Here is a 15,000-nt window from a genome sequence, read left to right on the forward strand (position 1 = left end):
CCACACACACACACACACGCACACACACACACACACGCACCCACACGCACCCACACCACACCACACACACACACACACGCACCCACACCACACGCACCCACACGTTTAGAACACACCCAAGTTTAGAACAGACATAAGCACACACACGTGTTGAGGGAGAGAGGCTGTGTGTCACGTAAAGTGTGTGCAACACGTGTGTTGTGTGTAAGAAGTGTGACAGAGTGGCGATGATGACGTCATCACATCCAACAGACTCCAGACTCCTCCCAAAATACACTTCACTTCCTGTTTGGAATGTTGGGGGACCACAGGAAGAGGAAGGGACATGACCAAACGTCACTCTCGTTGGTTTTACACTCCTCTGGCGTTGTTGTTGTTCTTCTCCACCCGTTGTCTTCTTTCTCTCAGCGTTTCTGTCACGGGGTGGGGACACACAAAACTGGAACTCACCACGAGGTGCCCCTGTGGCTTGTGGGTCTGTGTACCCACATCCATCCACCCACCCACCATTCTCACTACGAGGTGCCCCTGTGGCTTGTGGGTCTGCGTACCCACATCCATCCACCCACCCACCATGCTCACTACGAGGTGCCCCTGTGGCTTGTGGGTCTGCGTACCAACATCCATCCACCCACCCACCATGCTCACTACGAGTTTAGATAGCGAGCCGCTGGACCAACATACCTGACATGGCTAATTGAGTGACTGTCAGTGACCGGCATTACAAGGGAAAAACTGTCTATCAGTGTAGATGGAAGGTGTGGAGGTCTGTCTGTATCAGTGTAGATGGAAGGTGTGGAGGTCTGTCTGTATCAGTGTAGATGGAAGGTGTGGAGGTCTGTCTGTATCAGTGTAGATGGAAGGTGTGGAGGTCTGTCTGTATCAGTGTAGATGGAAGGTGTGGAGGTCTGTCTGTATGAGTGTAGATGGAAGGTGTGGAGGTCTGTCTGTATCAGTGTAGATGGAAGGTGTGGAGGTCTGTCTGTATCAGTGTAGATGGAAGGTGTGGAGGTCTGTCTGTATCAGTGTAGATGGAAGGTGTGGAGGTCTGTCTGTATCAGTGTAGATGGAAGGTGTGGAGGTAGATCTGTCGGTGTATCCAGGGTGTGAAGTGTGTAACATTAGAGTAGACCCCAGGACCCAGGACTTTGGAGAAACACACGCTACCCCAGGACGTCAGGCCATACAGGGTCCAGCTCCCACCACTAGGCTCCTCACACACCAGAGGACCACCACTGTCACCCTGGGGGACAGAGACAGGAATAATATCAACCATAATGGTCCTGTATAAACTAACGATTGAAATGGCAAGATAGTGTCTGCTAAATTGCACACAATGCCTTCGGAAAGTATTCAGACCCCTTCACTTTTTCCACATTTTGTTACATTACAGCCTTATTCTAAAATGGATTAAATTGTTGTTTTTTTGCTCATGAATCTACACACAAGACCCCATAATGACATCACAATTCCCCCATAATGACATCACTATACCCCATAATGACATCACAATACCCCATAATGACATCACAATACCCCATAATGACATCACTATACCCCATAATGACATTACAATACCCCCATAATGACATCACAATACCCCCATAATGACATCGCAATACCCCCATAATGACATCGCAATACCCCATAATGACATCGCAATACCCCATAATGACATCACAACACCCCATAATGACATCACAATACCCCATAATGACATCACAATACCCCATAATGACATCACAATACCCCATAATGATATCACAATACCCCATAATGACATCGCAATACCTCATAATGACATCGCAATACCCCATAATGACATCGCAACACCCCATAATGACATCGCAATACCCCATAATGACATCACAATACCCCATAATGACATCACAATGCCCCGCAATGACATCACAATACCCCATAATGACATCACAATGCCCCATAATGACATCACAATGCCCCGCAATGACATCACAATGCCCCACAATGACATCACAATACCCCATAATGACATCACAATACCCCATAATGACATCACAATACCCCATAATGACATCACAATACCCCATAATGACATCACAATGCCCCATAATGACATCACAATACCCCATAATGACATCACAATGCCCCATAATGACAAAGCGGGAAAAAATGCAAATGCATTACAAATAAATAACCTTACTTACATAAATATTCAGACCCTTTGCTATGAGACTTAACATTTAGCTCAGGTGCATCCTGTTTCCATTGATCATCCTTGAGAAGTTTCTACAACTTGGAGCCCACCTGTGGTAAAAGTCAATTGATTGGATATAAGTTTAAAAGGCTTTTAAACGTCTTCGAAATATGGGTGTGGGTATGATCCGTAAATTGAAAGCAGACCACTACCTGAAATCTACTTCACATAATTTAAATAATCCATCCAAATTCTGGCAAGTAGTGAAGGGTTTGGAGTGCAAAAAAAGATACACAGCTTCCTAAACAATTTTTGGTCGACACACAGATTATAACTGAGATTCTGAAAGCCTTGAATCAGTACTTTCTAGATGCAGGCAGTTTATTTGAATAGGTCAAAGGTTGAGCTATGCATTTACTGGACACCCCTTTGTACACCAGTTTCTCGTTTCAGAAGTGTGTAAAACCCTGAAAGAAATTGATGGAAAAAAATCCCCTGGCCCTGATGAACTAGACCCCCGCCTCCTACACCTAGCCGCAGACATTGCTCCCCCTTAATATGTATTTATAACCTCACGCTTGATGTTAAGGAAATCCCCAAGTTATGGAAATTTGCTTTTGTGTGGCCTCTCCTGGGGGAGGGGAGATCTGCTTTTGTGTGGCCTCTCCTGAGGGAGGGGAGATCTGCTTTTGTACGGTCTCATGAGGGAGGGGAGATCTGCTTCTGTACGGCCTCATGAGGGAGGGGAGATCTGCTTTTGTACGTCCTCATGAGGAAGGGGAGATCTGCTTCTGTACGTCCTCATGAGGGGGAGATCTGCTTTTGTATGGCCTCTCCTGAGGAAGGGGAGATCTGCTTTTGTACGGCCTCATGAGGGAGGGGAGATCTGCTTTTGTACGTCCTCATGAGGGAGGGGGAGATCTGCTTTTGTATGGCCTCTCCTGAGGGAGGGGAGATCTGCTTTTGTATGGCCTCTCCTGAGGGAGGGGAGATCTGCTTTTGTACGGCCTCATGAGGGAGGGTGATCCCTCGCTACTTGACCCATATCAAAATAGTCCTGGAGTCCTTAGTTAGCAGGCAGCTAAAGGCCGACTTCCAAGAATACAACATCTTAAATGGAATCCGGTTTTAGGTCTGGCCACAGCACTGTTTCAGCAAAATTGAAGGTTTTAAATGACAGCCACTGTGCTCTTGATAAGAAGTTACATTGTGTGTCTGATTTGATTTATTTGTCGAAAGCTTTTGGCACCGTGGACCATGCTGTGTTAGTGCAAAGGTTAAAATGTTGTGGATTTACTGGTCATGCTCTAGATTGGTTTATAAATTACCTATCACAATGTGTAATGGCGGATGGTTGTAAATCTGAGTCCATAGAGGTGTGCTCAGGTGTTCCGCAAGGTTCTATTTTGGGCCCACTGTTGTTCATTTTGTATATCAACAACATTGGGGATCTTATTGAAACAGCAGATGTTCATTTTTATGCTGATGATACTGTTCTTTATTCAAGTGGTAGTAGTTTATCTTTAGCTTTTGAAAATGCCCAAAGAGCATTTAACATCATACAACAGAATCTGTATGATTTAAAACTGGTTCTAAATTTGGGGGAAAACAAAATGCATGGTATTTTCAAATGCCAGGCATATTACTAATTATGTAATTGCTACATTGGCTGGACATACTATAGAGTAAGTTAAAGTGTACAAATATTTAGGTTTGTGGGTTGATGATAAGCTTAGCTTCACCGTGCATGTAGAGAACTTGATAAGGAAGCTCAAGCTGAAAATAGGATTTTATTACCGGCATAAGGCTTGTTTTTCTTTAGAGGCTAGGAAGGAGCTGGTACGATGTACATTACTGTCGGTTTTAGATTGTAGTGATGTTATATATATGCAGGCCTCAGCCACGACCCTGAGAGCACTTGATTCAGTGTATCATGCAGCCCTCAGGTTCATTACAAATCAGAAACATCTAACACATCATTGTGATCTCTACAGCGCCGTTGGCTGGTCGTCATTGACCTTGCATAGGCTTAAACACTGGTATAACTGATTTATAAGGCCATATTGGGTCAAATTACATTTTTATCTCTATTCTTTTTTAGTCAGGTTGGTAAATAAATATCAATTACGGTCCAATTCTCATTTGCTTCTAACAGAACCAAGAATTAGAACAGGTCATGGTAGAAATAGTTTTAGTTACTTAGCACCGTGGACCTGGAAGTTTTTCCTGAACATTTTAAAATGTGATGATCTAGTTTCAACACTTGATCGATGTATATATCACAGAAGATTACAATTGACTTGAGGACAGCTGTTTTTAGTGAATAGGCCTATAGGAGAGAGTGTGTGAGTGAATAGGCCTATAGGAGAGAGTGTGTGAGTGAATAGGCCTATAGGAGAGAGTGTGTGAGTGAATAGGCCTATAGGAGAGAGTGTGTGAGTGAATAGGCCTATAGGAGAGAGTGTGTGAGTGAATAGGCCTATAGGAGAGAGTGTGTGAGTGAATAGGCCTATAGGAGAGAGTGTGTGAGTGAATAGGCCTATAGGAGAGAGTGTGTGAGTGAATAGGCCTATAGGAGAGAGTGTGTGAGTGAATAGGCCTATAGGAGAGAGTGTGTGAGTGAATAGGCCTATAGGAGAGAGTGTGTGAGTGAATAGGCCTATAGGAGAGAGTGTGTGAGTGAATAGGCCTATAGGAGAGAGTGTGTGAGTTTAGACTGTCGTGTCATTAAAGGAAAAATGTTTGTGTGTTTATAGATTCGTTTAATGTTGTGTTAGTGTTGTTCCCCCTGCTGCTATTGGACCAGGTCTCTCTTGGAAAAGAGATGTTATCTCAATGAGAGAAACCTGTATCAATAAAATAAAAATACACCTGTCTATACATATATATATATACTATATACGGTCCCACATAACAGAGCAAAAACCAAGACATGGGGTCGAAGGAGCTCCGAGACAAGAAAAAAACCCTCTAAAAAACACAAAATAATAATTGGTTATTAAGCAGTACACCTCCCCTCCATCGTACTACAGAGGTTTGGAGTCCATCTGTGATAAATTAAATTGATTGGAAATTACTTGTAAAGGCACACCTGTCTACATGAGGTCCCACAGCTGACAGTGCATGTCAGAGCAAAAACCAAGCCATGAGATCGAAGGAATTGTCTGTAGAGTGCTGAGACAGGATTGTGTCGAGGCACAGATCTGGGTAAGAGTACCAAAACATTTCTGCCGCATTTAAAGTCCCCAAGAACACAGAGGCCTCCATCATTCTTAAATTGAAGAAGTTTGGAACCACCAAGGCTCTTCCTAGAGCTGGCCACCTGGCCAAACTGAGCAATCGGGGAGAAGGGCCTTCCTTGGTCAGGGAGGTGACCAAGAACCCAATGGTCACTCTGACAGAGCTCCAGAGTTCCTCTGTGGAGATGGGAGAATCTTCCAGAAGGACAACCATCTCTGCAGCACTCCACCAATCAGGCCTTTAGGGTAGAGTGGCCAGATCAGTAAAAGGCACATGACAGCCCGTTTGGAGTTTGATAAAAGGCACCTAAAGACTCTCCGACCATGAGAAACAAGATTCTCTGGTCTGATGAAACCAACAGTGAATCACATCTGGAGGAAACCTGGCACCATCCCTACGGTGAAGCATGGTGGTGGCAGCATCATGCTGTGGGAATGTTTTTCAGCGGTAGGGAATGGGAGACTAGTCAGGATTGAGGGAAAGATGGACAAAGCAAAGTACAGAGAGATCCTTCATGAAAACCTGCTCCAGAGCACTCAGGACCTCAGTCTGGGGTGAAGGTTCACCTTCCAACAGGACAATGACCTTAAGCACACAGCCAAGACAACGCAGGAGTGGCTTAGGGACAAGTCTCTCCCCAACCAACCTGACAGAGCTTGAGAGGATCTGCAGAGAAGAATGGGAGAAACTCCACAAATACAGGTGTGCCAAGCTTGTAGTGTCATACCAAAGAAGACTGGAGGCTGTAATCGCTGCCAAAGGTGCTTCAACAAAGTGCTGAGTAAAGGGTCTAAATACTTATGTAAATGTGATATTTCAGTTTTTATAAATGTGATTTTTTTGGGGGATTGATGAGGAAAAAAACTATTTAAAACATTTTAGAGTAACGTAACAAAATGTGGAAAAAGTCAAGTGGTCTGAATACCTTCCGAATGCGCTGTGTTGTAGATGTGGGACGACTAAAACCAGTCTATTATATGTCAATTAGCCTTATTGTCTGCTGTGTGGGGAAAGAGTCAGAAGTGCCCTCCTCCTGTTAATCACCATGCAAGAGTCCACGGTGCCAGCCTCGTATCCAGCACAAAGCATCCTGGTGGTGATGGTCTTCATATCAAAGTAACTCTGACACTGAGACAGACTGATGATCCTTACCTCTCCCTCCTGGAGTTTGAAGGGCACTATGGAGAGAGAGAGAGCGAGAGAGAGAAAGAGAGAGAGAAAGAGAGAGAGAGAAAGAGAGTTAGGTGAAATACCACAGTGTGCAGTCATAGCAGCAAGATTTGAGAGAGACACAGAGAGAGAGAATATTACTGTGTGTGTATATACAGTATGTATATATATATATATATATATTTTTTATTTGACCTTTTTTTAACTAGGCAAGTCAGTTAATTAAAACGTATTATGGCTGGGGCAGTATTGAGTAGCTTGGATGAATAAGGTGCCCAGAGTAAACTGCCTGCTACTCAGTCCCAGTTGCTAATATATGCATATTATTAGTATATTTGGATAGAAAACACTCTGAAGTTTCTAATACTGTTTGAATGATGTCTGTGAGTATAACAGAACTCATATGGCAAAAGCAAAAACCTGAGAAGAAATCTAACCAGGAAGTGGAAAATCTGAGGTTGGTTATCCCACAACTCAGCCCTTATTGAAGATACAGTGGGATATTGGTCATGTTGCACTTCCTAAGGCTTCCACTAAGGCTTCCACTAGATGTCAACAGTCTTTGGAACCTTATTCGATGCTTCTACTGTGAAGTGGGGCCGAATGAGAGGGGAATGAGTCAGGTGTCTGCCAGAATGCCACGAGCTCATGACGCTCGTTCACATGAGAGAGAGCTCTGTTCCATTGCAATTCTACAGACAAAGGAATTCTCCGGTTGGAACATTATTGAAGATTTATACTAAAAACATCCTAAAGACTGATTCTATACATCGTTTGACATATTTCTACAAACTGTAACAGAACATTTTGACTTTGCGTCTGCTCGTGTGTCATGAAGTTGGATTACTGGGCTGAACGCGCTAACAAGGAGGAATTTGGACATAAATGATGGACATTATCGAACAAAACAAACATTTATTGTGGAACTAGGATTCCTGGGAGTGCATTCTGATGAAGATCATCAAAGGTAAGTTAATATTTATAATGTTATTTCTGACTTCTGTTGACTACACAATATGGCGGATATCTTTTTGGCTTGTTTGGTCTCTGAGCGTCGTACTGATTTATTTTCTTTATCGAACAAAACCTACATGCATTGTGTAACATGAAGTCCTATGAGTGTCATCTGATGAAGATCCTCAAAGGTTAGTCATTCATTCTATCTCTATTTCTGATTTTTGTGACTCCACTCTTTGGCTGGAAAAATGGCTTTGCTTTTCTGTGACTTGGCTCTGACCTAACATAATCGGTTGTGGTGCTTTCTCTGTAAAGCCTATTTGAAATTGGACACTGAGGTGGGATTAACAACAAGATTACCTTTAAAATGGTATAAGATACTTGTATGTTTGAGGAATTTTAATTATGAGATTTCTGTTGTTTGAATTTGGCGCCCTGCACTTTCACTGGCTGTTGTCATATCGATCCCGTTAACGGGATCTCAGCCCTAAGAAGTTGTTAAGAACAAATTCTTATTTTCAATGACGGCCTACCAGGGAACAGTGGGTTAACTGCCTTGTTCAGAGGCAGAACGACAGATTTGTACCTTGTCAGCTCGGGTTTTTGAACTTGCAACCTTTCGGTTACTAGTCCAACGCTCTAACCACTAGGATAGAGATATAATTACTGTGTGTGTATGTACAGTATGTATGGTCATAGAGAGAAAGTATTACTGTGTGTGTATATACAGTATGTATGGTGATAGAGAGAAAGTATTACTGTGTGTGTATATACAGTATGTATGGTGATAGAGAGAAAGTATTACTGTGTGTGTATATACAGTATGTATGGTGATAGAGATAAAGTATTACTGTGTGTGTATATATACAGTATGTATGGTGATAGAGAGAAAGTATTACTGTGTGTGTATATACAGTATGTATGGTGATAGAGAGAAAGTATTACTGTGTGTGTATATACAGTATGTATGGTGATAGAGAGAAAGTATTACTGTGTGTGTATATATACAGTATGTATGGTGATAGAGAGAAAGTATTACTGTGTGTGTATATATACAGTATGTATGGTGATAGAGAGAAAGTATTACTGTGTGTGTATATACAGTATGTATGGTGATAGAGAGAAAGTATTACGGTGTGTGTATATACAGTATGTATGGTGAACCGTAGGTATCAAACTCACTCCTGTTACCCATGTGACCCCATCCAGTAATATAACAGTAGGTATCAGGCTGCGGTAACTGTCCGTTACCAGGAAGACACACCGGTCGAACGTAACTGGTAACCTCCACCTCCCTGTCCAGCTCAACCACGCTGATGTCATAGTCGACCACGGCCCGGTTATAGCGAGGGTGAACAATGATGGACTCTACACCTCTGGTCTGTAGGTAGGGGGACGGGTGGTCCAGGTTGTTGATGCCCAGGACTACCTTCCATAGGTCTGCACTCTCACGTCTGGAGAAGAGAGGAAGAAAGATGAAAGTTAGACGTGAGGAAGGGAGAAGAGAGAGATCAGAGTAATGTAGAATGAAAGAATACCTCACCCTTCAAAGCAGTGAGCGACAGTAAGGGCCCATTTCTTCCCAATGAGGACGCAACCACAGATATGTCCACTAGGATCTGATTGGAGAGAACACTGCCAAGGCCACCTCCCTGGCCTGGACACCCTGCCACCCAGAATACGCTTATACAGACGCACGGCCGGGCGCAGGCCACAGTCTGGAGGGAGGAGAGAGTTAGACTGTAGACAACACTACCAGGCTACAGTCTGGAGGGAGGAGATTTAAACTGTAGACAACACTACCAGGTTACAGTCTGGAGGGAGGAGTTTTAAACTGTAGACAACACTACCAGGCTATAGTCTGGAGGGAGGAGAGTTAGACTGTAGACAACACTACCAGGCTAGTCTGGAGGGAGGAGAGAGAGAGTTAGACTGTAGACAAAACTACCAAGCTATTGTCTGGAGGGAGGAGAGTTAGACTGTAGACAACACTACCAGGCTATAGTCTGGAGGGAGGAGAGTTAGACTGTAGACAACACTACCAGGCTAGTCTGGAGGGAGGAGAGAGAGAGTTAGACTGTAGACAAAACTACCAGGCTATAGTCTGGAGGGAGGAGAGTTAGACTTTTTGCCACCTAGCAGACATTGTCTCTCACCTTCTTTGGTGCAGTGTAGAGACACTCTCTTCCTGGAGAAACAGGCATGTCTGGAGACAGAGAGAGAACACTTTTACTGTCCGTTTCTCTGGGTCCCCCCAGGGGGGGGGGCCCTGTTTCTCTGGGTCCCCCCAGGTGTGGGGCCCCGTTTCTCTGGGTCCCCCCAGGTGTGGGGCCCTGTTTCTCTGGGTCCCCCCAGGTGTGGGGCCCTGTTTCTCTGGGTCCCCCCAGGTGTGGGGCCCTGTTTCTCTGGGTCCCCCCAGGTGTGGGGCCCTGTTTCTCTGGGTTCCCTCAGGTGTGGGGCCCTGTTTCTCTGGGTCCCCTCAGGTGTGGGGCTGTGCATGTGGTTGGTGGGTGTGTATATATGTGTGTGTGTGTGTGTGTGTGTGTGTGTGTGTGTGTGTGTGTGTGTGTGTGTGTGGTGGTTGTGCGTGTGTGTGCGTGGTGGGTGTGTATATAAGTGTGTGTGGTGTGTGTGTGTGGTGGGTGTGGTCCTACCCTCTCTTCTCCAGTAGGCCCTGTAGAGCTGAGCCGTTCCTCTGTCTCCAGTCAGGGTGAACATGAAGCCACCTCCTCCTCCCTGGAACACTGGGAGGGTCTGGAACCAGAGTTACTGATGCTGGGGCTCTGGAGGAAAACACAGGAGATAACCACACACACACCAGGAGATAACCATGCACACACCAGGAGATAACCACGCACACACCAGGCGATAACCACACACACACCAGGAGATAACCCCACACACACCAGGAGATAACCCCACACACACACCAGGAGATAACCACGCACACACCAGGAGATAACCACGCACACACCAGGCGATAACCACACACACACCAGGAGATAACCACGCACACACCAGGAGATAACCACACACACACACCGGGGGATAACCACACACACGCACCAGGAGATAACCACGCACACACCAGGAGATAACCACACACACACCAGGAGATAACCCCCCCACACACCAGGAGATAACACCACGCACACACCAGGAGATAACCACGCACACACCAGGAGATAACCACGCACACACCAGGAGATAACCACACACACACCAGGCGATAACCACACACACACCAGGAGATAACCCCCCACACACACCAGGAGATAACCACACACACGCACCGGGAGATAACCACACACACGCACCAGGAGATAACCACACACACGCACCGGGAGATAACCACACAAACACACACCAGGAGATAACCACACAAACACACACCAGGAGATAACCACACAAACACACACCAGGAGATAACCACACACACACCAGGAGATAACCACACACACACCAGGAGATAGCCACACACACACCAGGAGATAACCACACACACACCAGGGGATATCCACACACACACCAGGAGATAACTGCACACACCAGGGGATAACCACACACACACCAGGAGATAACCACACACACCAGGGGATAACCACACACACCAGGAGATAACCACACACACCAGGAGATAACCACACACACCAGGAGATAACCACACACACCAGGGGGTAACCACACACACCCCAGGAGATAACCACACACACCAGGCGATAACTTGTGTCTGTAGCCGGGTGTCTGTAGCCCTGTGTCTGTAGCCCTGTGTCTGTAGCCCTGTGTCTGTAGCCGTGTGTCTGTAGCCCTGTGTCTGTAGCCCTGTGTCTGTAGCCCTGTGTCTGTAGCCGTGTGTCTGTAGCCCTGTGTCTGTAGCCGGGTGTCTGTAGCCGGGTGTCTGTAGCCGGGTGTCTGTAGCCGGGTGTCTGTAGCCAGGTGTCTGTAGCCCTGTGTCTGTAGCCCTGTGTCTGTAGCCCTGTGTCTGTAGCCCTGTGTCTGTAGCCCTGTGTCTGTAGCCCTGTGTCTGTAGCCGGGTGTCTGTAGCCGTGTATCTGTAGCTGTGTGTCTGTAGCCGTAGATAACTACTGACCTTACCCTAGGCCGAGCTGAGAGCAGGTCAGTTGACTGAGGTCCATCGTCCAGTCATCCCCACAGACATGGTAATCTACTGCTGTCCTGAAGACGGTCACTACCGACCCCTCCGACAGAGAGACTGGACGGGAGGGTAGAGGGATGCATGGGGGTGTAGAGTGATGGATGGGGGTGTAGAGTGATGGATGGGGTTGTAGAGGATGGATGGGGTTGTAGAGGATGGATGGGGGTGTAGAGGGATGGATGGGGGTGTAGAGGATGGATGGGGTTTAGAAGATGGATGGGGGTGTAGAGGGATGGATGGGGTTTAGTAGATGGATGGGTTGTAGAGGATGGATGGGGGTGTAGAGGGATGGATGGGGTTTAGTAGATGGATGGGTTGTAGAGGATGGATGGGGGTGTAGAGGGATGGATGGGGTGTAGAGGATGGAAGGGGGTGTAGAGGGATGGTGGTGTAGAGGATAGTTGGGGTGATAATGGAGGGATGGGGGTGTAAATGGTGGGATGGGGTGATAACAGATGATAGGGTGATAATGGATGATAATGGATGATGGGGTGACAATGGAGGGATGGGGTGGCAATGGAGGATGGGGTGATAATGGAAGATTGTGTGATAATGGATGATAATGGAGTTGGGGGTGATAATGAAGATGTGGGGGCGATAATGGAGAGATGTGGTGATAATGGACGATGGGTTACAATGGAGGGGCGGGGGTGATAATGGAGTGACGGGGGTGATAATGGGTGCGGTGATAATGAAGAGATGGGGGTGATAATGGAGAGTTGTGATAATGAAGAGATGGGGGTGATAATGGTGGGATGGGGGTGATAATGGATGATGGGGTGATAATGGATGATAATGGATGATGGGGTGATAATGGAGTGATGGGGTGGCAATGGAGGATGGGGTGATAATGGAGGATTGGGTGAAAATGGACGATAATGGAGATGGGGTGATAATGAAGAGGGGGGCGATAATGGAGAGATGTGGTAATAATGGATGATGGGGTTATAATGGAGGGATGGGGGTGATAATGGAGTGATGGGGGTGATAATGGATGATAATGGGCGCGGGGTGATAATGAAGAGATGGGGGCGATAATGGAGAGATGTGGAGATAATGGATGGTGGGGTTATAATGGAGGGATGGGGGCGATAATGGATGATGGGGCGATAATGGATGATAATGGATGATGGGGTGGCAATGGAGGATGGGGTGATAATGGATGATTGGGTGATAATGGACAATAATGGAGATGGGGGCGATAATGAAGAGGGGGTGATAATGGAGAGATGTGGTGATAATGGATGATGGGGTTATAATGGAGGGATGGGGGTGATAATGGAGTGACGGGGGTGATAATGGACGATAATGGGGACGGTGTGATAATGAAGCGATGGGGGTGATAATGGAGAGATGGGAAGATAATGGATGGTGGGGGTATAATGGTGGGATGGGGGTGATAATGGACGATAATGGGGACGGGGGTGATAATGAAGGTATGGGGGTGATAATGGGGAGAATGTGGAGATAATGGATGATGGGGTTATAATGGAGGGATGGGGTGTTAATGGAGGGGCGAGGGTGATAATGGATGATGGGGCGATAATGGTGGGATGGGGCGATAATGGAGGGATGGGGTGATAATGGAGGGATGGTGTGATAATGGAGGGATGGTGCGATAATGGATGATGGGGTGATAATGGATGATGGGGTGATAATGGATGATGATAATGGAGGGATTGGGGTGATAATGTAGGACGGTGTGATAATGAATGATGGCGGTGATAATGGAGAGATGGTTTGATAATGGAGGGATGTGGTGATAATGGATGATGGGGAGATAATGGAGGGATGGTAGTGATAATTGATGGAGAGTTGATAATGGATGATATGGTGATCATGGAGAGATGGGGTGATAATGCAATGGGGTGATAATGGAGAGATGGGGTTGATAATGGATGATGGGGTGATAATGGAGGGTAAGGTGATAATGGATGGTGGGGTGATAATGGATGATGGGGTTATAATGGAGGGGTGGGGTGATAATGGGGTTATAATGGAGGGGTGGGGTGATAATGGGGTTATAATGGAGGGGTGGGGTGATAATGGATGATGGGGTGATAATGGATGGTGGGGTGATAATGGGGTTATAATGGAGGGTAAGGTGATAATGGATGGTGGGGTGATAATGGATGATGGGGTTATAATGGAGGGGTGATAATGGATGGAAGGACAATGAGTGGAAAGCTGTTGTAATCTCTTCAATGCATTTCTAAGTCGTTTCCTTCAGAAACATGAAACATGTTGCTTCATTAAGGAATGAGAATGTATACAGTTGAATTCAGAAGTTTACATACACCTTAGCAAAATACATTTAAACCCAGTTTTTCACCATTTCTGACACTTAATCCTTGTAAAAATGCCCTGTCTTAGGTCAGTTAGGATCACCACTTTATTTTAAGAATGTGAAATGTCAGAATAATAGTAGAGAGAATTATTTAAGCTTTTATTTATTTCATCACATTCCCAGTGGGTCAGAAGTTTACATACACTCAATTAGTATTTGGTAGCATTGCCTTTAAATTGTTTAACTTGGGTCAAACGTTTCGGGTAGCCTTCCACAAGCTTCCCACAATAAATTGGGTGAATTTTGGCCCATTCCTCCTGACAGAGCTGGTGTAACTGAGTCAGGTTTGTAGGCCTCCTTGCTTGCACATGCTTTTTCACTTCTGCCCACAAATGTTCTATAGGATTGAGGTCAGGGCTTTGTGATGGCCACTCCAATACCTTGACTTTGTTGTCCTTAAGCCATTTTTGCCACAACTTTGGTAGTATGCTTGGGGTCATTGTCCATTTGGAAGACCCATTTGCGACCAAGCTTTAACTTCCTGACTGATGTCTTGAGATGCTTCAATATATCCACATAATGTTCCTACCTCATGATGCCGTCTATTTTGTGAAGTGCACCAGTCCCTCCTGCAGCAAAGCACCCCCACAACATGATGCTGCCACCCCCGTGCTTCACGGTTGGGATGGTGTTCTTCGGCTTGCAAGCCTCCCCTTTCTCCTCCAAACATAACGATGGTCATTATGGCCAAACAGTTATATTTTTGTTACATCAGACCAGAGGACATTTCTCCAAAAAGTACAATCTTTGTCCACATGTGCAGTTGCAAACCGTAGTCTGGCTTTTTTATGGTGGTTTTGGAGCAGTAGCTTCTTCCTTGCTGTGCGGCCTTTCAGGTTATGTTGATATAGGACTCGTTTTACTGTGGATATAGATACTTTTGTACCTGTTTCCTCCACAAGGTCCTTTGTTGTTGTTCTGGGATTGATTTGCACTTTTCGCACCAAACTACGT

The 15,000-nt window shown here is 45.7% G+C and overlaps 1 protein-coding gene across 1 annotated transcript in view; it reads right to left on the reverse strand.

Moving 5' to 3' along the window:
• Positions 1 to 17: 17 nt before the first annotated feature.
• Positions 18 to 15,000, reverse strand: part of corin (corin, serine peptidase) — a gene marked incomplete in the record, with an annotated part of 115,369 nt that continues 100,386 nt past the window's right edge. The window contains 7 exon segments of the mRNA XM_031832686.1: positions 18 to 1,243; positions 6,461 to 6,594; positions 8,726 to 8,997; positions 9,087 to 9,261; positions 9,700 to 9,749; positions 10,198 to 10,326; positions 11,639 to 11,756. Of these exon segments, the coding sequence (XP_031688546.1) occupies positions 1,058 to 1,243; positions 6,461 to 6,594; positions 8,726 to 8,997; positions 9,087 to 9,261; positions 9,700 to 9,749; positions 10,198 to 10,326; positions 11,639 to 11,756 (1,064 nt within the window).

Source organism: Oncorhynchus kisutch, linkage group LG9 (genome assembly GCF_002021735.2).
Source record: "Oncorhynchus kisutch isolate 150728-3 linkage group LG9, Okis_V2, whole genome shotgun sequence".
Lineage (NCBI taxonomy): Eukaryota > Metazoa > Chordata > Actinopteri > Salmoniformes > Salmonidae > Oncorhynchus > Oncorhynchus kisutch.